The 26,873-nt window shown below is 33.0% G+C and overlaps 1 protein-coding gene and 1 long non-coding RNA gene across 2 annotated transcripts; one reads left to right on the top strand and one right to left on the bottom strand.

Moving 5' to 3' along the window:
• Window positions 1–237: 237 nt before the first annotated feature.
• LOC139868990 (uncharacterized) lies at window positions 238–7,430 on the bottom strand. The gene is made up of 15 exons (XM_071857324.1): window positions 7,277–7,430; window positions 6,238–6,282; window positions 6,032–6,121; window positions 5,370–5,527; window positions 5,212–5,283; window positions 4,114–4,176; window positions 3,878–4,032; window positions 3,683–3,747; window positions 2,514–2,664; window positions 2,026–2,131; window positions 1,798–1,933; window positions 1,310–1,374; window positions 1,039–1,206; window positions 395–467; window positions 238–288 (listed from the first exon to the last, which is right to left on the bottom strand). Exons 1-15 carry the CDS (start codon window positions 7,428–7,430, stop codon window positions 248–250), a joined length of 1,542 nt encoding a protein of 513 aa, XP_071713425.1. The 3' UTR covers window positions 238–247.
• Window positions 7,431–24,809: 17,379 nt separating this feature from the next.
• LOC139866895 (uncharacterized) lies at window positions 24,810–26,250 on the top strand. The gene is made up of 3 exons (XR_011765669.1): window positions 24,810–25,241; window positions 25,790–25,908; window positions 26,132–26,250. It is a non-coding gene; the product is annotated as an uncharacterized lncRNA (long non-coding RNA).
• The last annotated feature ends 623 nt before the right edge of the window (window positions 26,251–26,873 follow it).

Genomic DNA, 26,873 nt, shown 5'->3' with positions numbered 1-26,873 from the left:
ATTAGTAGGATTAGTATGAATGTACGATTGGCCTTACATTGTATTTGTCTCCAACAATTTTGCAATGATATACAGTTTTTGCAGTTTTGGCATCAGGTTTATTATAAAAATGCAATGTGACAACTGATTGGTCGGTTCAGATTATGCTATATACTTGTTTTCGTATAAAACGGTTGAAAGTGTTGCCACTTATTTTAACATCATGTGCATATATGCAGAAGCAACTTACCTTCTCTAACAAAACTGCTTATGCAAGTTCAGTTACTATTCCAATTGCAACCGTTTTTTCTGCAACAAGACCAAAACATTATATTGAATTTATATTAACTTATGGAGTTTAAAAACAATACTACTACATAAAAATTAGTCAAGAAAATTTGTAACAGCTGTTAACCTCCGTCACGAAGAGTGAACCGCCCAAGCTGTCGAAAATCAGCAAACTTCTCTATGCATATCTTATTTGTCACCTAAGAAAAAGAGTACAAACTTAGTTGACATAATAATGTCAGAAAAAGAGAACCAGAGGAAGAATTTATCGGCTTAAATTTGATCAAATCAAAATTCAAGTAAATATTGCACCCAATTTATTAACATATTATAAACACCACTATTAGGCAAAAGTTTATAATAGTGTTGCCAATGGCCCCTTCTATGTACTAAATTAATTAATAGTCCACTCGAAAGAACGACATATAAGGTAAGAGGAAGGTTGAAAAGAAAGCGAGACAGATTTTGACAATCGTTGACTTTATTTCAAACATGAATATTTCAAATTAAAGGCAAATACATTGCACATAATATTTCAAACATAACCTGTTAAAACAACAATATTTCAAACATGTTCAATACATTAAACATAGATATTTTCCCTTTTTTAAGCCATTCTGCTTTAATTTGAAATATTTATATTTGAAATGATTATGTTTAAACTATATATATAAAAAGTCAACGTTGGTCAACATCCGTTTCGACCGTTTTGAAAGGTTTTTTACATGCTATAGAAAACTAGCCCTTTCGATATCCATTAACAAAACTAACCTGAATACGGCATATGACAATATCACCGTTCTTCACGAAAAACACTTTCTTTTTCATTGGTTCCCGAGTCTTCGGATCAATCTGGTGCATCAGCTCAAGAATCTCACAATATTCAACCACAGAGTGAATATGCAATATTAGATCCTTGTACCCAGCAGTAAAGAAAGCCTAGCATGCCAGTAACAAAATTAATATAAAAAACTCGAGAATAAATGATAACAAAACATGGAACAAAGTCATATGATATTAAATTATATTTAAGTCTGCATACGTTATCTGGCAATCCAAGAAGTTGCAACTCAGCAACGAACTCATGAACTGCAGCTATAGGTTCTTCTGCATAAAACAACCAAAAATATCTAAGATGATACACCTTTTAATTTGATAAAAATAAATGAACAAAAGAACTACCATTTGATATGCTAGTTGAGATGTATCAACTGCGATATACCACATTTGATATTAGTGAATAAATACAAGTAACTTTGAATTATAAGAAACTTCAACAACATTTGGTTTCACTAGAAAACTGTTGGTGATTTTTGGGTCATCGACCATTTTGTGTGATAAGGTGATTTACTTGAGACAAGGGTTTCGAGTTAAGCTTAAATATAAGTTAGGATAGTGCGGAGTGCACGCTCGTATAAGCCAATACCCTATATCCAATAAAAACAAGGTGAGGGTATGATTGGTTGATCTTCCCTATTTGTTTGTACTTAAGTTTAGTCATTAAAAGAAAACAAAAAGAAGATAACATACCAAGACTAGAAAGAACAAATCCGGATCGGATATCCTCCTCATCAATCCCAGAGATTCGAACTCGTAGATTCTCACAAGGCCCTGCACTCGTAACCTTATCTTCATCAATAAAAATGGCAACAACTTTAACTTGAACCTGCATTTATAGTAATGTTCACAAACATTTATTATTAGGCATTAATTATTGATTAGTTAGTAGAATAGAAGATAAGTTAGAGAAGGAAGAACCTTATTTGGCATAATCAGCAAGCTATTGCCCTCTCGCACACTACCGGACTCTACTTTTCCCATCACAACAGTCCCCAGGTCTTTGAATTTGTCGAAAATAGGCATTCTGGAAGTTAAAAGGTTAGTATAACTGATTAGATGATAATACATAATCTAATATCTATATCATCCTATTGAATGACTTAAATATTATTAAGAGTATCATGTAATTCCAATAATGACCTACTTTTTATCAATTGAGATGATGATTAAGGTATTAATATATTCTCACAAGTATCTTGACCATCTCAATTTACCCGTTATTAATATTGTTAAGCATGACACGAATACAACCACCTATTCAAAGGTAAATTTGTCAACTTTTAGCTGAATGAAACTAGACATCATAGGTCACGTCTCAATTTGTAATTTAAACAAGTGTCGATGAAGTCTAGCAAAAAGAATAATAATAAATGATATTAGCCGCTGCAGGGATATTAATGTGATACCTGAATGGACCGTTTGGATCACGTAATGGAACATCAATCATATCAAGTGCTTCAAATAGACATTGACCATTCCACCACGGGCACACACTTTTTTTAACTCTTGTTTGGAAATTGGTACCGTCAAGTCCAGATACTGGCAGAAACTGAATATCTGCAAATGAGTAAATATTTTAGCTTGGCAATTGAGACCCATACTCTCAAATTTCAGTCAATTGGGTCATGCTTTCGGATCAACTGGGTCTTGAGAAAAATCAGGCCTTGCAATGTAAACCAAAACTTTAAAAAAGTCTAATTGGTTTCCCCCCAAACTATTGGGTCCCGTAGAAAATATAAAGGTGCATGTCAAGTGGGTATCAAATCCTAAAGCTCAATAAATGTGGATAGGTATCAAGTTTCATCCGTAAAACGTAATCATAAATGTAAAAATCAAATTTAAAAGTATAAACGTAAAACTTAATCATAAATATAAATATCAGATGTAACAGTATATGACCCGTTTTGACCCATTTTACCTATGACCCGTTTCAACACGTTACCCAACCTGACCCATTTGGACTCGTTTAAAAATCTGGCCCGTTTGACCCATGATCCATTTCAACCAAAAACCATTTTGACTGGTTACCTAAACTGACCCAACCTGACCCATTTGGACTTGTTTAAAAATCTGGCCCGTTTGACCCATGATCCATTTCAACCAAAAACCATTTTGACTGGTTACCTAAACTGACCCAACCTGACCCTTTTTCTAGGTATAATTTTAACAAACCCCATGCAGATCTTGCAGAACCTTAAAATACTAAAACTAAAATCCACATGTCTTTATTCATCACTCCCAGAAGACGACAGTATGTGGGGTAGCATTTATGTACCCATCCAACATCTATAAGAAGGCATAACTTAACTTCTATGTATCTATCATAATACATGATTCCATATTCAATTACAGACTTGCTACCATCAACTCTTAAGGATCAATTTTATAATAACTATGATCACCATGTCAATGGCAGTATATGCGGCAATACATATTCTTCCTATGTATCCAATATTTCATTTAGTTAACACGTCTAACAGGTTGTGGAACTGATATATCAAGATTAATACATCTGAAGTGAGCAAGTTAATAAGCCAGGAGTACTTAATAGAGTAGATGAATATATGTGTGTTACCTTTCTTTACATTGTAGCGGGAGGACTTCAGAAACGGTACCATTTTAGATTCAATTTCATCGTACCTATTATAGTATGTAGCAATTAAGATTAGCAAAACAATTACACAAATATCGTGCAATCATATTTACCGGGTGAATACCCTTTACCCACAAAAATATCATGCAATCATTGCCACACAAAAAAAACAAGCACCTCTGCTTTGACCAATTAACAGTCGGGTCGTCCATTTTATTGACAACAACAAGCAACTTAGAAACACCCAACGTCTTTGCGAGTTGAACATGTTCACGAGTTTGTCCACCTTTCTCATACCCAGTTTCAAATTCCCCTTTTCGAGCAGAAATAACCTGAGAGATAATTGACTATGATACATGCTCTGATACTACAGTTAAAAGCCAGCAAAAATTGGTAGAAGCACAAGTTTTTACCAGTACACCTATATCAGCTTGAGAAGCACCACTAATCATCTCAGGTACAAATCTTTTGTGGCCCTAAAAACATCAGAAATAATCAGTAATGGCATTTATAAAGAGGTTGGGTATTATTACCCCTGTATACTAATAGCCACCAAAAAAATGTGTAGCTTCAATTATTTTGGGTTGTAGTTTTGAGTTTTTATTCACACTTTGTTTTATTCCTCATCTTTGCCTCAATTTACACAATGACCCCTCAAATTCACATTTTCTTAGGGGTAAAAATTGTATTGTATATATATACTAATAGCCACCAAAAAAATGTGTAGTTTCAATTATTTTGGGATGTAGTTTTGAGTTTTTGTTCACACTTTGTTTTATCCCTCATCTTTGCCTCAATTTACACAATGACCCCTCAACTTCACATTTCCTTAGGGGTAAAAATTGTATTGTATATATATACTAATAGCCACCAAAAAAATGTGTGGTTTCAATTATTTTGGGATGTAGTTTTGACTTTTTGTTCACACTTTGTTTTATCCCTCATCTTTGCCTCAATTTACACAATGACCCCTCAAACTCACATTTCCTTAGGGGTAAAAATTGTAAATATACAATTTTATTAAAATAAAAAAAACTAATCCCACCCGAATTTTTAGCGGGCCCTATCTTCTCGCTCGGTGCGAGTTAAATTTTTCCGAGCCCACCATTCAACTCAAAAAAATCTTACGAACACAACGGGACTAACTATACGCGAAACGGGCACTTCAAAAAAAAAAACGCTCGATAACTCGGATTATATTCAATACATATACACACCTATAATACGCTCCGTTAACTTTGAATACGCAACCCAAAGGCCCCCGCGGCATCGCGCGGGCTCCTTTTTCTAGTTGTAAAACAAACCTCATTGTTAATAAGATAGAAGACGAGACTACAACATGTGGTGTGCATCATATTATTATAAGTATTATTATAAGTTCAATATAAATATAAATGTATATATATATATATATATATATATATATATATATATATATATATATATATATATATATATTACGTATTGTCAGGATTTCTACACAAAATTAAGTTACGAGAGAAGGAAGATACCGGCACATCTAGTATGGTAAATCGTGTAGTCTCTGTTTCAAAATGTGCTATGCCAACTTCAACAGTTATCCCCTATAATAATGAGCAATAAACATTAGCAGATAAAAAAGTGAAACAGATAAATAATAAAAATAAAGATGCAAGAATCAGATATATACCTTTGCCCTCTCCTCTTTACCGGTATCCATAATATATGCCATGTACCAACTCTCTCTACCATTATCCCTAGCTTCTTGTTCGGACCTCTGAATCGTTCGCTCATCAACTTGGCCACTGAGATATAGTATCTGGCCTCCAATTGTAGACTTCCCAGCATCTTCAGTCCATAAATTTTAAATAAAAAAAGTTACAACAAAAATAACATGATAACAAATAGTGATTCTCAAAATAGAATGTGTGATCATCGTAACATATGCAAATACAATCTTAAGTTCCACATAACGAATCAAGATAGAACTAACAATAAATGCACAGTAAAGACAACAGGATACATTAATCAATTATATTATGACTCACTGGTGTAACAATAAGCCTATCGCTTTTAATATGATATTGAGACAATCTCACATCATGTATGATTGCAAATCTTTGTTTAGTCAGTGTAAGAAACAATAATTTAGCTTCATGAAAGAAAAGAAAAAAAGAAGAACGAACAGTCATAAAATTACAATCACTAAGATAAGGCACCCTAATGAAGCATGATTAACAAAAGGAAAGAACATTAGGTGCATCTATAACAAGAACATATTTGAATGCTTTATAATCATCAATCAATTCAATTTATACATGATTATATAAGGATGTTGATATGTTCACATACCTACATGACCAATGAATACAACATTCAAGTGTCTCTTCTTATTACCCTCCACCTCCTCAATATGTTCTGAAGCAGAAGTTACTTCATTCCCTGTAACAAAAAAAAATTGTAACTCGTCACCATTTAACATTAGAAGTTTTTGAAAGCTTCCGAAAACCAAAACTCATTGTAAAAATATAAAAAAAAAAAAATCAATATAAATATACCAGCTGAGTCAAACTGCAATGCACGGATGTCCTCCTCAATGTTATCTAAAATTGATACATAAAACAAGCTCAACAAGGCACTCCAATTACTACATACATATATGGGCTAAAGCTACAAATAGACTATATACTTTCACTTTTATCTCATTGTAGGCTGGCTATATACCCCAAATAATCTCAGTGTAGGTTATAAACTTTCAAAAAATGTATTCATGTCAACAAAACGTTACCTGCTACTGGTTGTACCGGTAATTTAATTACGTGGCATTTTTTCTTTTCTTTTAAAGATGACATGGAACGGATATTAGAAGTTAAAGATATAAATAGGCTATATAGTTTCCCTATTATCCCAATGTAGGCTATATTCTCAATGTAGGGGTTTTAAATACAAACCATAATTCTATGTAGAATGACTACTCGTCGGCAAGTAAGATGACACGTCATCACGTGTTTTTGTTCCAGGTTAAAAAGTTTTAGTCCTTTATATTAATACACTTTTTGAAAGTTTATACATTATTTTGGGTATATAGCCTACAATAAAACAAAAGTGAAAGTTGTAGTTTTATCCCTGCATATGTATAGTATCAACAAATATAGCATCAAACATGAATTCAGTAAAAGATAAATTACAGAATTCAATCACAAAAATAAAGTTGTGCAACGATTAAGGAACGTTTTGATTCAGATTGAATGAGGCTTACCCATTCGAACAAGATGAAGAGGACAATTATCGAGTTAACTAACTGAAGTCACGAATATAAAACCTGAAACTGTAAAAAATAGATTTAAAAATTACTTGTACATAATATGTTGAAATTGAAATTGATAAAAATCGAGACTAAAAGAATAATTGGCCTGCGTGTGCTTAGTTAAAACGTACCGAATTGAAATCCGAGATGATTCCTGTTAGATGTTAATTAATTAATACTCCGTTTTTACTAAATTGTGAACTTGGAACCAAGTTATACTTGCGGACCAAGTTATACTTGGGGACTGATAGCAGAAGGGATATTGGGCCAATGGATTTTGGGCCAAATACTTTTGCGATTGTCAGGCCCAAACGCACAAGGGTTACTCTGCCCGTTTGCGGGATTAATCTGATCTAATAGCCCAAGTTGAAGAAGACCATGAAGATGTTTTAATTTAGTCCAACAAGTCAAAGGAATAAATCGGTTGGAGTAAGAAGCGGTCATGCACGATGCCTTGAATCTTGATTCTAGCCATCATGTAGGGTAGTTGTTTGTAGTAATATATATTCCAGTAATCATGCACGTTTACATCATTTAGCTGTTAGCATCTTTGAGTTCAAGAAGCTTAGTTTAAATGATTAAACGAGCCCGCACATGGCTGCAGAAAATGATTCGCTCCATATTTTATATAATTAAAATTTGCAAATCGATGATTCGTAAAATGATTTTTTTTTAATGAAAAGTAAAAAATTACTGTATAAATTACAGAATTCAATCACAAAGATAAAGTTGTACAACAATTAGTACCGAATGTTTTGATTCAGATTGAATGAGGCTTACCCATTCGAAGTAGATGAAGAAGATAATTATTGAGATTACTAATTGATCAACGTAGGATATTTTTCGCAGTAGGTTATTGTGTATTGTTATTGTTATTGTTATTTTATACTCTGTGATATACATAAATCATAATGAAACCGTTAAAATCCTAATAGACGAAGCCTACTATACAATAGGGCATGACCAATCCTACTATATTTACACATTATCGCACTCAAATATTATTCTTAAAAATAATATAAGTGAACAATGAACACCGTATACTCGAATATTATTGCACTCAAATAAATACCGTATACTCGATAATTGCGTAAACATTATATTATAATCAAATAATCTCACCGGAATTGACTAGATAATAATTAACCTATGAAAATCTTCACTTATTTGTACAAAATCATGTTGCATTTGTTTTTCTGTATGTTCACAGTTTAACGGGTAAGACCCACAATGGGCAAGCCCAAACATAAATTTCTTTGTATATTAAATAAAATTTATTGCTTTTAAAGAAAATATTATATTTATTTTTATATTATATAGCATTTTCGAAATATATTTAGGTTGTTTGATAAATAAATTTAAAATCTATCTATATATATTCTATATTTTTTACTTATATAAAAAAGAATGTGTTAATAGTTGTCAATGTGAGAGTAATTATAGATGATGAGGACAAGTGGATTTTACACATTTCAAATCCTCAAATTTTCTAACTACAGTTAATCTATAATTAACAAATAAATAAATATATAAATAAATAAATACAATAAACAATAACTGAAAAGAGGATAATAAAATAAATCGAATAAAATAAATGAATATAGATATTGAATATATAGATTAAAAAAGGAATGTGTATACCAAAGAGTTTGTTAAACAAAAACTTATCTCATTTTTACTATAACTATGTAAATTGGTTTTTATCTCACTTTTTTTAGTGTTTGTTTCTAAATGATCTATCTTAGTCTAATTGTGCTTTAAGTTGTGATTCATATTTGTTTTGTTATCAATATGTAGTTATCGAAAACAGCAGGTCGATATATAACGGTTTTTTGAGCAGTCGTGCATCGCACGGGCTGAAAACCTAGTTACCTATCAAATATAGTATTTAATAATCCTTTAGATTTAGAAAGGCTAAAAATTATAAATAAAAATATATGAATGGCAAATATGTAGTATCACGTGATATTGATAGGAACATTTAAATAAATTTTAGTCACTATATCGTTGGTCCAGTTATTTATTCAATATTATACCAGCTAATCTTTTCTTTTTAAAATTATACCGATAGTCTTTATAGTTTTTAAAATGCACGACGTGATAGAAACGGGGTATGTAAACAGATAATCCGGATATTTCTAGAATCGTGAAACACTTTCCTAATTGAATATTCCGACCCTCCTTGTCTCGGGTTACACGAAATTTCAATTGGGATAAGACTAGAAATGCAAATCGTTTCCAGGCAAGAAGAATGCGATTTATGTGTATAGATTTGTGTGTTCGTTCTGTATGAAATTGAATAAGAATGAAAGCAGTTTTTCCAAAACTGATTATATAAAACAGTTTAGGCGGTTAACAAATGAATGGTTATGACGGTTGAAAAAGGAGCGGGGCCCCAGCCAGGGGCTCTGCCCCTTGGACCCCGCCAGGGGCGCTGCCCCTTGGACCCCGCAAGGGGGCGCAGCCCCCTTGACCCCCGCCATTACCGTGCGCCAGTGTCTAGTTCACTCTTATAGGCGTGCACTCCGCACTCACCGAACCCATGTTAAGTATCACTAGTCAACTCCTGCTTTCTAGTAAATCACAATCAGCTAAAATGTTAGTTGGATGACACTAAAATCACCAACACGACGTTGATCTTATATCTAACGTCAGTGTAACTTTTATGTTAAATAAGTATATGCGAATTGCACATGATGGGAAATTAGGTAAATTTATCTTAAAAAAACTATACTAATCGAATTAGTTATCTAGCTTCTGAATAAACGTAGTTTGGCCACCATTTAAATATGAATGAGGGTAGTAAAAGACGGTGTTTGACAATTTACGATTAATTACTAAATTATTACTGTTAAACAGGGTTATAAAATATGTGAGGTGCTTTTTCTAACTATATTTTAAATGGACTTGGGATTTTCGTTTACATCAAAATAAGGCCAGACAAAAAGTCGACTTCTGAACGACGTTCACCGACTTTGACCTGATTTTTTAGCGTTGACTGACTAATTAGACGTTTTTGGATCAGACGGGCTAGTCACCAAACCGCCACAACCATCTTTTGCAAATGGTTTTAATGTAAAATGAAATTTTGTTAATGCAAAGTGATTAATAGTTTAAGTTGATATGTATTTTGATTATATACAAGGAAAATACTTGCAAGAATAAATAATAGAAAATTGGAGATGTATCTTACATTTCTTAGCAAACCACCATCTGAAAACCAGAGTGCCAACAGCACTCGTCGTCTGGCCAAAAAAGATGATTGGAATTGGAGAACCAAAAAGTCTTTGGCAACGAAAAACAAAGCCGACAAGGCAGCAACACAACCAACCAGATCCACTAACAACCCAACCACGACGAGAAAAATGAAAGAAACACATGCAAACAAAAGGAAGTCGTCTGAACGGTCTTTGTAGGAGAAACTCCAGCGAGATTCGCAAGACAAATGGATCCAGAGCAGGGGAAGCAATGGCAGGAAAGAAAAACAAAAACAAATGCCGACAACCATCATGGCTCTTGGATAATCTAAACAAGAACAATGACAAGGAAAATAAAAGTCGACCGGAGAACTAATCCGATTGCGGATATTTTTAAATTTATTGTTGATAATAGGGAGCACACGTGCGTATTTTCGTGTTATCATTTCATTAGTTCGACCCACCCGTTTGATTATTATTATTATTATTATTATTATTAAATATTATTATTATTAATTATTATTATTAAATATTAATATTATTATCAATAAATAATATATATAGGTCATAATCAAGAGGGAAGCACTTATGGGGGGAGTAATTTATTTTTTTTTTAAATTTTGGTTTTTTCGATTTTTTTTTTCCAGACATCAGAATTAGGTAAAAATATGAACATTTAAAAAAGACACTTTGTGACGAATATTATTATTTTGATGGTAAAACGCTGGGAGAAAAAAATGAAAACATTTAATGCATTGAATGTTTTGATTATGAATTTATTTGCATCGTTTTGTTTTCATCTTGTGTGAAGTATTTTTTTCGAAATTTAGCCCGATTTAGAGTTTAGGGTTTAGGGTTTGGTGTTTTAAGTTTAGTCCCTAAACCCAAAACCCAAAATCCTAAACCCTAAACTCTAAACCGTTCATGTTAAAATATTCAATCTAAATCCTAATTTTTAAACCCTAAACCCTAATTTCTAAACCCAAAACCCTAATAGCTAAACCCTAATTTTTAACCTCCTAATTTCTAAACCCTCATTTCTTTTTTTCTTTCTTTTTTTGAAAAGCAAGGACTTATATTAAACCACGAAAAGGTACACGGTTGACCAAAGCAACCAAAAATACAACGAAATACAATGAAAATACACGAAAAGGGACTAAACTACACGAAGAAGAACTAAACTACAAAAAGCCCTAACTGAGAATTGCAAGGTTGCAATTAACAAGATAAAGGGCAAGAAAACCATTGAAGCCATTCTAAATTGTGACCTTTAATCCACCGCGAGATCAATTCGAATGATATGATTTGTATCTCATTAAGTAAAGATGGTATCGTCTCGAATTTGTTCTTGAAAACTTTTGCATTTCTATTTTTCCAAAGAATGTAACATACCACCCAACAAACCGCTTGCCAAATTACTCTCTTATTGTCGTAAGCTAGGTTGCCAAATGTGCCCTTGAAAATATCTTCGAATACGAATAAAGACGAACTATATCCCCACCAACTAAAAACTTTTGACCAAACATCTTTTGCCACTTGACATGAGAAAAGAATGTGCTCCACGGTCTCAATATCTCCATCACAAATCGGGTATCTAACACTATTTAAATCGATAGCTCGTTTATCTAATTCGAACTTTACCGGAATACGACCCAATCTTGCACGCCAAATAAATACCTCAACTTTTTTCGGGATCAAACTGTTAGAAATGAGGGTTAGAATTGACTGCCTGATTCGTTCTTGAATCGTGTGTTCACTTTCTCTATAAAGTATTTCGACCCTACGATTGCCTCGGTTGCACGAAATCTTTACAGGGATAAGACAAGAACGCAATCAGTGTTTTTGGCAATGAAATCACTGATCAAATTGTTAGAGAGTATGTGTGTGTTTTCTATTTTTTAGAATGAAAGCAAATTCCTCTATATATAAGAGGTGAAAAAGTGCGACGAAAGGATGTAACCCTTCAATGTAAATATGCAACCTTTCAACGAAAAGATGCAACTCTTCGTTTAAACCTTTTAGAAAATAACATCCCTCTTCATGAAATGATGTAACCATTCATGGTTACCTTTCATCAAAAGATGTAATTTCCAAGACCTTATTGAATTAACTCGAACGAGCGTGCACTCCGCACTCTCCAAACTCGTTATTGAGCTTAATACGATAAGCCTTTGCTTTCTAGTAAATCCCAATTAACTAAAATGATTGTTGATAACACTAAAATCACCAACAAATCCCCCCCATTTTAGTGTAATCCTTGATTTACTAAAATAATTAAACAAACAGAACAAACTAATGCATAAATGGAAATGTTCATGAAGAATTGAATTTCCACTTAGTATAATATTTACGAGAATTCGAAAATCAGGGTGTTCACGAAGAATTGAACCCTTCAATTCATATGAAAACTATAAAATACTATACACATCAGTTTCTTACATATCTCTAAGACAATCTTGACACTATTATAAGCCATGTGTCCCAATCCTTCAGTGAACATATTGGCAGCTAAGTCCAAAGCTCCATTGAAGCGGCAAAACTTCATGTTCACATAGGTAGCTCTTTTAGTCTTGCACCCGCATTTGCAATTTTTCAAAAGAACTATTAAGAAGTTAAACTTCAACCTAACTCCACTTACGGGTCTAAACACATACTTTGGGATCAGAATATTTATGTGTTTCAATCTTCAGAAAGTAAGCTTACCTCATTGAATTCAACTTCTAGCGTTGTACTAGAAGGGAATTGGGCGTTTCACTTTGGAAGATTTGGTTGAACTTCAATCCCACATCATTAGCCGACTTGTGCGCACTTAAATCTCGGGCTAATTACTTTTGTCAAGTGATTTTGCCAAATTTTGTTGTAACACAACAAAATCCACATATATCACTTCATTCATGATCAACTCACGAAACATAATACGTCTAAGGCATAAGTATCTAGATTTTCCCTTGTACATTTGACTATATGCCTTAGTCATAGGACATCCCATACCTAGGGATCTAATTGGACTTTACTCTCATTCACTTCGACTTCAATCAATTTTCTTTAGTAATCCTTTGATCCAAGGACTTACCAAATTCTTATTATATCATAAGATACTCGTGAGTACTCAAATCAATTGATTGATTAGTCCTTGTATATGGCCACTTTCCACAAGTAATCAATGTAAACATATAATTTATACACCCTGGACAATGTATCCATATTATCCTTATGTACACAATTATTACCATTACATTAGATGGTAAGATTATTATTATAAACATACCTTAGCCAATCCACTTCTATAACCAAGAAGTAATGACAATAAGTTTATAATATCAATAATCTCAACATCAATCTTTTGATCCAAGATACATCATCTATACAAAGAGTAAAATCCAACAACTTGTAGATGTATAATTCCTTGATCAATAGTAAACTGAATACATTTAATATGCTTTAAGGATTCACATTGTGAACTGAACCATAATCCATGGTTGGCTTTTACAAGTATTAACATACTTAAGCCCTATCACAATAAATTATCCTAGACCTTGCTTAATCTTTTCAACACCATGCTATATTAGTCACTTGATGTCATATCATACATCATATCACCAATTTCATTAACAAACCGGTATTTGAAAACAATTAAGCAACATCTGATCCTTGTTCCATATTGAAACATATACATTTCACTAACTTGTACCATCTTTGATAAAAATCAAATTTATGGACATGACTCACCAATGAATAAAAACTTCATGGATTTTTTTTTTTTTTTTACTTGGTAACAAAACAATCACTTCACAATTGTGAAGATTGTTTTATGAATTGTCCAACGGATTATCACCACCCGTTAAATAGCCTAACAATTAACAATTGTTACCAATTAATCCGTTATCTTACCAATAATCACAATGTTAACAACCCATAAGAGAATTCCATGTCAATATCCAAAGAAAATAATACAACTTTCTTTTATTGACACCACTCAACAATGTATAGAAAATCATGTATAAATTCTATCATATTGATACTCCAAAATAAATTTTGGGCAACAGGATAGAAGCATATACAAGCATATACGTGAGTGAACAAAGTTAAATAATTATCCAGTCCTTTATGATATGATACATGCATAAATTCATAACCGTATGCATTTTGTTGTCAACCATTGTGACCTTTAACAAAGTTACGACTTTTAATAACCACGGAGTAATTAACCACCCTTTTTGTTATTAACTATATCTGCCGCCAAATATTATGTGGTAATATTTTATGATCTATGAGAATCATATCATGTGGTCATAATACCTTGTGTCATCACATATATTAACCGTGATCATAGTAATAATTATATTGCAATTTTATGATTCATGATAACCACCCACCAAAATTGTGTGGGATCCAGTGACTTTCCAAAGAAATATTGAAGCACACCAAACATGTTTGCCGCCATTAATTAGTTAATGAACACGTTCATAAACGAATGATTGTAGATTCATTAACCGACATAACTGTCATAATCAATTTTCTTTTCTTTAGAAAACAGAAATAATATTTCATATATATCACTATGCAAGTAACATAATCAAATACGAATCCATCCAATTCATATTCTATATGTACATGCATCAGACTTGGAAAACCGAGTCTTTATAAATATATATATTAAAATTCATATTCCTTGGACAGTCACCAAATCCAAACAAGAAGTGGAGAATATTTAATCATAACTCGATATAAAAAGGAATAGATATGTGTACTTGATTTGTGCACGGTCGATCAATCCTTTGCATGTGCTTGTCCACCGTCATAATAAATCAATGGGAGTAACACTTTTTCAAACCATCCACATGCCATAATCAATCCTGTGATTTGGATGGAATCAAGATCCTCCATCTATTTGAATCTTCTACTATCCAATTACTTTTCTTGTTTTCAAAGTCCATCACCTTATAAATTGTTCCGGTGTGCCCGGTGCATGCATGTTAGACGGTCCTTTCCCGGTAGCAATCCAAACGTCCATCTATTTCTATTTCCTTATCCTTTTCCGAATTTAGATATAATACTCTTGTTCCAATTCATAAAAGGATCAGTAACACGAAAGTACCATCTCAAATCCCATATATGTTTCACGGATTCATCTTTATCATTATAATTAAATACTTTATAGATTTGTTAGAAATGAGGGTTAGAATTGACTGCCGGATTCGTTCTTGAATCGTGTGTTCACTTTCTCTATAAAGTATTTCGACCCTACGATTGCCTCGGTTGCACGAAATCTTTACAGGGATAAGACAAGAACGCAATCAGTGTTTTTGGCAATGAAATCACTGATCAAATTGTTAGAGAGTATGTGTGTGTTTTCTATTTTTTTAGAATGAAAGCAAATTCCTCTATATATAAGAGGTGAAAAAGTGCGACGAAAGGATGTAACCCTTCAATGTAAATATGCAACCTTTCAACGAAAAGATGCAACTCTTCGTTTAAACCTTTTAGAAAATAACATCCCTCTTCATGAAATGATGTAACCATTCATGGTTACCTTTCATCAAAAGATGTAATTTCCAAGACCTTATTGAATTAACTCGAACGAGCGTGCACTCCGCACTCTCCAAACTCGTTATTGAGCTTAATACGATAAGCCTTTGCTTTCTAGTAAATCCCAATTAACTAAAATGATTGTTGATAACACTAAAATCACCAACACAAACCATTACATAAAGACTCCATAGTGTTTACCATTACGTAAACACTATCTAAACCCTCATTTCTAACCCCTTAAAAAAAACTCAGAATCAAAACATTCAATGTATTGAATGTTTTTATTTTTTTCTTCGAGCGTTTTACCACCAAAATAATAACATTCATCACAAAGTGTCTTTTTTAAATGTTCATATTTTTCATGTGATCTTGATGCTTGGAAAAAAAATCGAAAAAAACAAAAAAAAAATTACTTCCCCCCACTTCACCCCCCCTAAAAAGTGTTTCCCTCTTGATTAAATCTCTCTCTCTCTCTCTCTCTATATATATATATATATATATATATATATATATATATATATATATATATATATATATATATATATTGGTAGGATCAAGAGGGAAGTAACCAATCGGGGGAAAAGGGGGGGAAGCAAAATCTTTTTTTTTCTTCGTTTTTTGAAAAAACTTTGTTCACGAACATTATAGATTGGATGAAAATATGAACATTTAATAAAGACACTTTGTGATAAATGTTTTTATTTTGGCAGAAAAACACTCGAAGAACTAACATATAACAATTATCGTGTTTTTCGAGCATATGTAGAGGTTTTAGATATTAGGGTTTAGATATTAGGGTTTATAGGGTTTAGATATTAGGGTTTAGAAATTTAGGGTTTAGGATTTAGATTTAGGGTTTAGATTTGGGATTTAGATTGAGTTTTTAACACGAACGATTTAGAGTTTAGGGTTTATGATTTAGGGTTTAAGATTTGGTGTTATGGGTTTATGGAATAAACCCAAAACACTAAACACTAAACCCTAAACTCTAAATCGGTCTAAATTTTACTTCACAAAACATGGGAAAAAAAAACGTTAACATTCTTCACGAACAATATTATCTTGAATGCTATTTTTGTCGATCATTTTTTCGCCTAAATAATGACATTCATCACGAAGTGTCTTTTCTAAATGTTCATATTTTCGTGTGATCTTGATGCCTGGAAAAAGAAATTCCAAAAAAAAAACGAAAAAAAATAAAATTTGTTTCCCCCCGCTTCCCCCCGATTGGTTACTTCCCCATTGATCCTGCCCTATATATATATATATATATATATATATATATATATATATATATATATATATATATATATATATATACACACATATATGTATACATACACACATATATGTATACATACACACATATATGTATACATACACACACACACACACACACACACACACACACACACACACACACACACACACACATATATATATATATATATATATATATATATATATATATATATATATATATATATATATATATATATGAGGCGGCCCAAAGGAGCAGCCCGATCGACTGCTCGGGGCACTTGGTTTGGTTTTTAGGGGGGTAAAAAAAAATTAATATATACGGACACAAACGGAGATTTGAGAAACATGGAATCTAGAGAAAACGCAATTGAAGCAACTAATGCGAAACACAATAGGCCAAAAACAACAATCAAACATCCAAAAACAAAAGTAATCAAATTTCACTAGAATTCTAACAAGACTAAGGCCATTTTTAGATAGTTTATATTATTCGTTTAGGCCTAAAGGTCAATAAATAACTTATATTATTCGTTTGCGCCTAATAATCCTTTTTTTTTTTTTTTTTTTTGCTTTATTCTAAATACTTAGATTTTTGAGATGGGTCTTGATTTCTATAAACATAATTTAATTAATATTTAATACTTAAATATATAAATATTAATAAAATCATCTCCACTCTAACAAAACTCTTCTATTAACTTAAATCTTATGAATAAAATGTTCATAGTGGATGTTCATGTTACCATTTCCATTTGATTAGTTCGACCCGCCCATTTGATTTCACCTTTTAAAATCTACAAATTTAAAATTACCATATTAAATCATCATTTTTTTTTTTTTTTTCATTTGAAGTAATAGTGCAAGTATGCAACTATAGGAAAAAGCTCAATTTTTCTTTCTTTTTATTATTTTATTTAAATTCGAACTCAAACTGAAAAAGTGCCAAAAATTAAGTTACACAAAATGTGACAATTTATTTTGTAACTCATCAAAAAATTAATGAAAAATAATTTGAAAATAAAAATCATTACAAGCAAGTATGCCTTTGGAAAAGAACAATTAAACTTTAACTCCATTTATGTAAAAGACATACGTAATAGGAATGCGTTAAATTCATGAGCTAACGTTAAGAACACATGAGTCTATATATTTTAATTTTTAAAAATACTTTAGAGTCACATGATAAATGGTATGTATATGCACGCATATATGTATGTAAAAGCATATATATAGAACTTTCTAGAATCAATATTGTTGTAATTTTATTTATAGAAAATATTGTATGTATCTCCTAATCTCCTAGTCTTTAGGAAACTTGTTATGTTTTGTATCTATATATTTAGTGGAATATAATTACTCTCAATTAAGAGAGATTTATCAAAACCTAATATGGTATCAGACTAAAACTTCCTGGCCGCCGTTTTCTTTTTCCTCTGTTCTTTTCGACGCCTGCACCATGAGCCATTCTTCATCATCTTCTTCCAGCAATGATGATGCTCCCCTACCACTCTCTACAATTCTTCATATGCTTCCAATCAAACTATCATCCACTAATTACCTTCTATGGCAAAAACAAATGCTCCCTCTGTTATCTTATCAAAAATTAACCGGCTACGTTGATGGATCGATACCTAAACCGTCACCTACAATCATTGTTGATGATATTCCATCACCTAATCCTGCACTCGCCTCCTGGATTGCTGGTGATCAGCGTGCACTCATTCTGATTCAATCCTCTTTATCGGAGGAGGCCATGGCCGAAACTCTTGGTTGTATCACCTCTCGTGATGTATGGACTGCACTCGAAAATGCTTATCAACATGTTTCTCTTGAACGCAGCCATACACTTCGAGACTCTCTTCGGCAATTAAAGAAAGGGTCTTCCTCTGTTGCGGATTTTGCTCGTAAGTTTAAAGGTATTTGTGATCAATTACAGGCCATCGGTCACAATCCAAATGAAGACGATAAAATACACTGGTTTTTATGTGGTCTCGGATCTTCCTTTGAGACTTTTTCGACCACGCAACGACTCATCAAGCCTCGACCCAGTTTTCGTGATCTTATTTCCCAAGCAGAAGGTCACGAATTATTTTTGCAAACTGTCACCGAAACTGCTGCTCCTCCTGTTGCTTTTAACACTATGTCGTCTCGATCTGAATCACAAGTATTTCGTGGTAATGGCAGGAGCTATTCTCGGGGTTCATACTCTAGAGGGCGTGGTCGTGGTTACAAGCGTGTGCCTCGGTGTCAATTATGTCGCAAAGAGGGACATTATGCTAGTCAATGTCCTGATTTATCCACCTTTGCTAAACAACCATCCATGATTGATGCTAATCTTGCCGAAGCTTTTCAAGCCCAATGCAACACTTCGGTTCCCGATTGGTATGTTGATACAGGCGCCTCTTCGCATATGACGTCTCAAGCTTCTCATCTTGATCATGCCACTCCATACTCTGGTAATGAATCTGTTACTTTTGCAAACGGTGAACAATCGCATATTTCACATATTGGTAGTTCATCTATTACTCCACATATTTCCTTACTTGATATACTTGTTGTTCCGAATCTCACTAAAAGTTTACTTTCGGTTAGTAAACTTACACAAGATAACAATGTTGATGTATTATTTTCTAATCCTATGTTTTATATTCAGCACCGCCAAACCAAGGCGACTCTAGCACAAGGAAAACGTAGGAATGGCCTTTATGTTCTTGAGCAAGGACACTTAGCATTTTTGGCCAAGCTTTCTTCTCAACATACTCGGGCTTCTTTTGAACTTTGGCATAATAGATTAGGCCACGTATCTTATGAGGTTATTTCTATTTTGAATAAATCAGGATGTGTTAATGTTACATCCTTATTACCTTCGCCACATTTATGTTCCTCTTGTCAATTATCCAAGAGCAAACGTTTACCTTTTGATGTTAATTCTAAACGTGCTTTACATATTTTAGATTTGGTACATTGTGACTTATGGGGCCCTGCTCCTGTTTCATCTATTGATGGTTTTCGATATTATGTGGTGTTTATTGATGATTATTCCAGGTTTTCTTGGTTTTATCCGATGAAGGCAAAGTCTGACTTTTATCAGATTTTTACTACATTTATTAATTTGGTTCAAACGCAATTTTCATGCAAAATTAAAACTTTTCAATCCGATGGTGGAACCGAATTTACTAATCATCAAGTACGATCACTTTTAGCCTCGAATGGAACACATCATCGTTTTTCATGCCCGTACACGCCACAACAAAATGGGCGTGCTGAACGCAAACATCGACATATTGTAGAAACGGGACTTGCTCTTATGTTTAATGCTCATGTTCCATCAACTTATTGGGTTCATGCTTTTAGCACCGCAGTTCACATTATAAATCGTCTTCCAACTAAATTGTTACAAAATGTCTCTCCATATGAATTAATTTTTTCGTCACCACCACACTATGGCAATTTTCGAGTATTTGGTTGTTGTGTATATCCGTATCTTCGAGATTACTCTTCTCATAAACTTGCTCCAAGAAGTGCTCCATGTGTTTTCATTGGTTATAGTTCTCAACATAAAGGATATAAGTGCCTTGATTTATCTACCAAGCGTGTTTATACGACTCGTCATGCTCAATTTGATGAGTATCTTTTTCCCTTTAATGGCTCTACATCTAAGTCATCACCAAATATATCTCCTTTATCAACTTACTGTGATGATCTTGTTTACCATACTGCTCCTACACCACCACAACCGGGTACCCCATCTCGTTCGCATACTTCATCTAATTCACCATGCGACTTATGTTGTGATGATTCTCCTGATTCACAGGCTGCTCCACCATCACCGATTCCATCTCCACCACCTACGCCGCCTACATCACCACCTCACCTGCCACCGTAAACTCAAAATTCAGCAAATACAAGAGAAAAAAAAACAAATTATTTGACAAGTTTAATTCCTTTTGTAATGATTATTATTACCAAGATTTTTTTTGGCTTTTTCTTCTCATGACACTACGTCACATGTTAAGTCATGTTTTAGTGTCACTCACAAAACCTTAAATCTTTATATAGATACAAGCATTATTATAATCCTTCTTTAACCCCATTTTAGTTTGTATTTGTGTTCTTGTTTTCAATATGTCACAACACACCTACACAAGTCTAAAAGATATCATGAAAGAAGAGGGTACATATATTCCAAACCCGAAGTTCAGATGTTATTCTATTGACAAAGAAAAGCCTGAACTTCGAGAACTGTTCACAAATATGTCGTTAGACAAAGCGCTATTGAATAGTCTTTCAAGTTCAAAAGCTAACGGTTCGAGTGGAAACAAGTGTTTACCAATGATGATGGAATGTTTCCAAATGATTAAGGAGTGTACACTAAGTATGGTGGAGATGATTAAGAGAACATTTGGTGCTTTATAGTGAGGTTAAGTCAAGATAATAAGTAGAAGGGTAATTTGAGAGTTACTTTCTGTTGTTTGTTTGTAGAGAGTAGAGATAGATGTATCTTTTAGAAATGTACATTTCTAAAAGTATTTTATCAATTGGAATTTAAGTTTATTTTTAATATTATTGTGGTGTAATCAACTTATGATATGGATGAATCTTGCACTATGCAAAGGAGAATTAAAATTATTCATAACCCTTCATATGATAAGAAATGTGTCATTTTGTGTTATTTGTTGGTTTACAATTACGCGAAGTGTTGTACATATATATAACACAGACACAGAAAATCAATCGTGAAATTTTAAATATATATGTCGTTGATAATTTTTGTTAAAGAAGTTGATTAAGGTACATAAACTGACATTAACTGTGGTCGAACAGTGGTAACGCAAATCTAAACCTTTAACTATTTATGGGAGGTAGCAGTCGCTTAACTGTACTTTATGACACATACTTTGAGTACCTGCAACCTCAAGCTTGTGTGTATTCATGTTCTTTAGCTAAATTGAATTCTAAAGATTTGGTTTTGAATGTTATATATGTGTATTGATGATGTTTAATAAAGATAAATCCAAAAATAAGGTAAGTAAAAAAGTACAATTAAAACCAAATCAGAGCAAGCAGAAATGTAATGATCAACAAATACAGCTTTGATTGCTTTCCTTAGATAAAAATGTATGTTGGTAAAAGTACTAAAAAAGATATTTATATTAGGACGAAACAGCCGTCTATCAGTATGAGATAAACCCTTTAACTAAGAGGTCACTTTGAGATATGTTAAAATTTGTGGTGGCTGTATATAATCTGTGTTAGTTTGTAGATTTGTCGTTCTATGAAGACATTATTTTACGTCTCAATAGAGAAGAAAGATTAACTTTTACGCGAGCCTTGATTGTATATATGATAGAAGCGATACATAATTGCATAAGTACGAACAAAAAAGGTTAACGATTTAGCGTTGTTGATTCTTTTTGTTATAGAAGTTCTTCGAGGTAGTTAAATTGATGTTAAAAATGTTCTACCATATATGATGTTTTACTGTTTTACCGAATTTTGGTATCTATCTTTCATCTCAAAGTAGCAGTTGCTTAATAGTATATTAAGACACATCTTGGTTTTGATTATCTGTATGCTATTTTTCCAACTATATGACATTAATCAAACAAGATTCATCACAACTGGAAAACATACTGATTTGGTCATAAACATTTTTAGTACTATAGGTTTGATCCACTTACAGGGCAACTGCTAGCAATTGAAAGGAAGTTGTGAACAGACAAAATGATGACATGTCAGCAAGTGGTTTGGGAAATGACTTTAGAATCGGGTGCACTTACAGTGATAAAGAACCAACAAGATAAGTAATATGTAAATTTCAGCATTTGAGACCTGCACAAGCTACGGTTAATAAGAAAAGAAAAAAAAAAGAAAAAAAAAAACATAACTTTCAAATTGACCTGTTCGCGTATGAATTAAATGGTTTAAAAATTTCCGTCTTTAACTTTTTTCACAATGACTAGAAGCTATAGTTGTTCAAGGAGAAGTGTTTTTACATTAAAGTGAAGATTTTCCGTCTTGTCCACTACAAACTCTAGCTTTTACCGTGATCCAAACCTGTATAAAAAGAGCTTATTTCTATGAAAACATCAATAACGTTGTTTCATCATTTGAATACATCTCGCGGAACACGGTTAATATATAAATATACTTGGCTGTAATAAAAAGTTCAAGGTTATCTGTTATTGGTGATGATTTAATACCTAAAATCTTGTGTCAAGAAATGGGAGTAAAACGAATAAACTGATAAGTTTTCCTGTTCAGGCTACCCGGGGAAGCAAAACAGCTTTTTACTCAGATGTATAGTTAAATAATGAAATAATGATGCTTACAGTTATATTTTTCAATAGATGTGATTGGGTAATACTTTACCCTAGTCCGTTCAACTCGCATAAGGACAATTCTTTGAACGATTCAAACCACAAAACAAAGTCTTGATAACATTCTTCAACTAGCAAAATACCATACACAGAAATTCACTACTACCATGTACTCCATACAATTTCAATGAACTTAACATTCGTAAAGCTTTGTTTTACCTTTAAATCACTGATATAAGTACCATAAAATCGTATACCTTTGTTAGAAACACCAATGCCACTGTTGGTGAGGATTCACCGATCCTAGTTGATTCCTGATATATATGATACGAAGTCTACCCTAAAATACATTGGATATAAATAATACATTGCTTGTGACGCAACATTTATGTCAACTCATTATGAGCCATAATGAAAACAGAACACGTGACGCGCACCATATACAGCAGTCAAACAAGAAAAGGAAATTGTTACCTTTTCAACGTGGTCCATCATAATCCCTGTGGCATCTGTTATCCGAGCCTTTAGTTCAATATCTTACTCATTTCGTCTAGAAGATTATTAATCTATCTGTCTTCTTAGAAACAAATAGAACATAAACAGACAGCATAAGCGATGCGTACTTACAAAAATTCCTAAAAGAATAAATTCAACACACTCGGACCATACTTTATATGTTCCTTAATGCAGGCCAACAATAAAAAGTCAACACACCTGAACTATTACATCTAAATTTATATTTATATTTATATTTATATTTATAATATTACAATTGACCAAATCCTTTCACTGTTCACCAATAAGACCGATTGTAACGGTGGGTTGCTCACGCCGTGGGGGCATACATGGCAACCGGCCACGCCATCGTCGCAGCCGTAACAGTGCGTGGGTGAGGGGCGGGACCAGGGGCGTGAGGCTGAACCGTGGGTTGGCGACGGGGAAGCTCACGGGTGTGGGTGATTTCGATTGGGCCACGTGGAGGAAGAAGAAGATAGAAAAAGAAGATAGAAGAAGAAGATATAGATATATAGAAGTAGTGTATATATTTATATTATTTATATAAATAATATATCTAATAAATATGGAAGAAGAAGAAGAAGAAGATGCAGATACATAGATGAAGAAGATGGAAGGAGAGAGAGAGAGATTAGGAAGTAGGTATTGTATTTATATTTTATATTTATAAATTTATATTTTACTCCGTATATATTTATACTTTATATTTATATTTATATTTATATTTACAATATATTACTCCTTATATATTTATAACTTACAATATTACATGCTAGTAGTATATATTTATGTATATATATGAAAAAATATCACAAAAATTAAATATAAAATGTCACATCACTATTCCACTAACTCACACCACTAACCCACACCACAAACCCACATCACCACTACTTCACTCAAACCACTCACACGTCCTAGTCATCAAAAAGTAACTCACGCTCTCAACCCATGCCCCTACCGTTACGAATGGTCTAAGGGTACTTTCATCTTTTTACAATAATAGATATTTTATAATTAGATTTTCTTCATACTTCTCCACCCGTTTCTTCCTCTGGATCCTTCTCACGATTTCTCCAACTTACCCATTACTCTGTAGATCGTATCGTCTCCGTCCCCACCGCCACCAAACATCGTATCCATCGCCACCAATGTCTCGCCGTCGGTGTTTTGTTACCGACCGGGTTAGGGTTTTAGCTAATCGCCATTTTGGTGGTTTCTGGTGTAAATCGCCGCCTTAAACGAAATCATGAAACGACGTTTTTGATTTTTCAAAACCAACTGGGGATTTGACGAATACTTCGTACGATTTATTTGAAAGCTATATCATTCAGTCGATAGTTTGCAAACGTACTCTATTGCTATTGTAATCGATATGCCTGTTGTCGGTAACTTAGGGTTGTTTCGATTCACCAAAAACCCTCGATGTAAGTAAAAACTATTTTGTCTAATTTATTTTTAATTTTGGAGATGTATATTTGTTTATGTTCAATTGTAATATAATTAATAGGTCTTTTTATTGTTGTAATAGTGATTTTGTGTGGTTTTATACCATACTTGATAGGATTTAATAGCCACCGTGGTGTTTGGTTGTAGTCGTGCCATGTGTTAAACAGTAACTTTCTTTTGCTTACATCCTAATTGCCTTATGTTCATTTGTTGTTTTGCGCTTCAGTTTACGATGGTTCATTGTAATTTTAGGCAATATAAATATTGTTGATAATTGTTAACTGACTTGGTTGCTTTGGAAGTGGTTCGGTGCTGTCTTTAGAGTTGGAAACGACTCCACCGATTTCAGGACCCATCATCGAACAAACCGTTGTTTCAATATTCCATATTATGGAAATGGGGTTGACATAGTATTTGTGTCAACGAATGTGTTTCACATTTCTTACAGCTTCCAATTACAATGAATGAGATTCATAGAAAGAATGATTAAGAAATTATGTTTAAAATGTTGTTGTTTGTGATGTAGTGAATAGATAAGGAAGGAAAGACATGTTAACTACTTAGCTTCCATCAATCCAACGCAACTTTACGTTCTTGCGAAAATGTTGATTGGCTTATTTGCTAACGCTAACACGTATTCTCCAGGTAAGTTTCTTTGTGTTCATTAGAGTGTTTTTTATCATTATGTATGATGCGTATACGATTGGTTAAAATGTCTGAATTTTTTTATTATATATTTTTAGGATTTTCGTTTTACTATTTGTTATTGTAATGATGAATTTGGAGCTGTATTTTTTTAGGGATGATATTTGTAAGTCAATTAAACTTGAGGTTTTAAGCTAATGATATTTTATATTGTTGTTGGCAGGTGGTGTTTATGATGAATCAAGGAGGAGTTGCTAATACAATAACCACACTGGACCCAGATCTTTCACTTGAGGTATCCATATTTCAACTCACTCACTCTCTCTCTATCTGTGTGTGTGTACAAATGTGTGAATTAATGGAGTTACATATGTTTTTTCAATTCTTATGTGTGTGTTTCTATTACAAATGTGTGAATTAATGGAGTTACACTTTAGTGCTACCGGCGCTTTGGTTCTGTGACGATCGCTCCAAATCCATATGGACGAACACGTCATTCATCGATTTCATTGCGAGGTATTTGACCTCTATATGATACGTTTTGTAAATATTGCATTCTTTTGAAAAGGCATACCATATATGAATATTTAAATCAAAGGTTTTCGACATCTGATGATTTCTACATATAGACAATTACCGTAAATAATAGTTTACAATAGTAATTCCATTGACAATGCAGTCAAAATAAGATACATGGTGATGATTTGGTGAATGCAACGTTTCCTTGATAAATATGCCATGTAAGACTCCATGCACATAGCTTGTCTAACATATAAGCAAACAGCTAAAGGCTTCTAGGGAACCTGAGAATAAACATGCTAACAAGTGTCAACACAAAGGTTGGTGAGTTCATAGTTTTAGTGTTTCGCATAATCTGTATATAAAGGTGAATCACAAGATTTCAGTTGTTTCATCCGAAACGTTTATCAAAATATTCTACGAAATTGAGCACCCTGGTAACTAAA

Source organism: Rutidosis leptorrhynchoides, chromosome 9 (genome assembly GCF_046630445.1).
Source record: "Rutidosis leptorrhynchoides isolate AG116_Rl617_1_P2 chromosome 9, CSIRO_AGI_Rlap_v1, whole genome shotgun sequence".
In the NCBI taxonomy this organism is placed as follows: domain Eukaryota; kingdom Viridiplantae; phylum Streptophyta; class Magnoliopsida; order Asterales; family Asteraceae; genus Rutidosis; species Rutidosis leptorrhynchoides.
The sequence above is the reverse complement of the archived record's forward strand: the minus strand, read 5'-3'. Positions and strand labels throughout refer to the sequence as shown.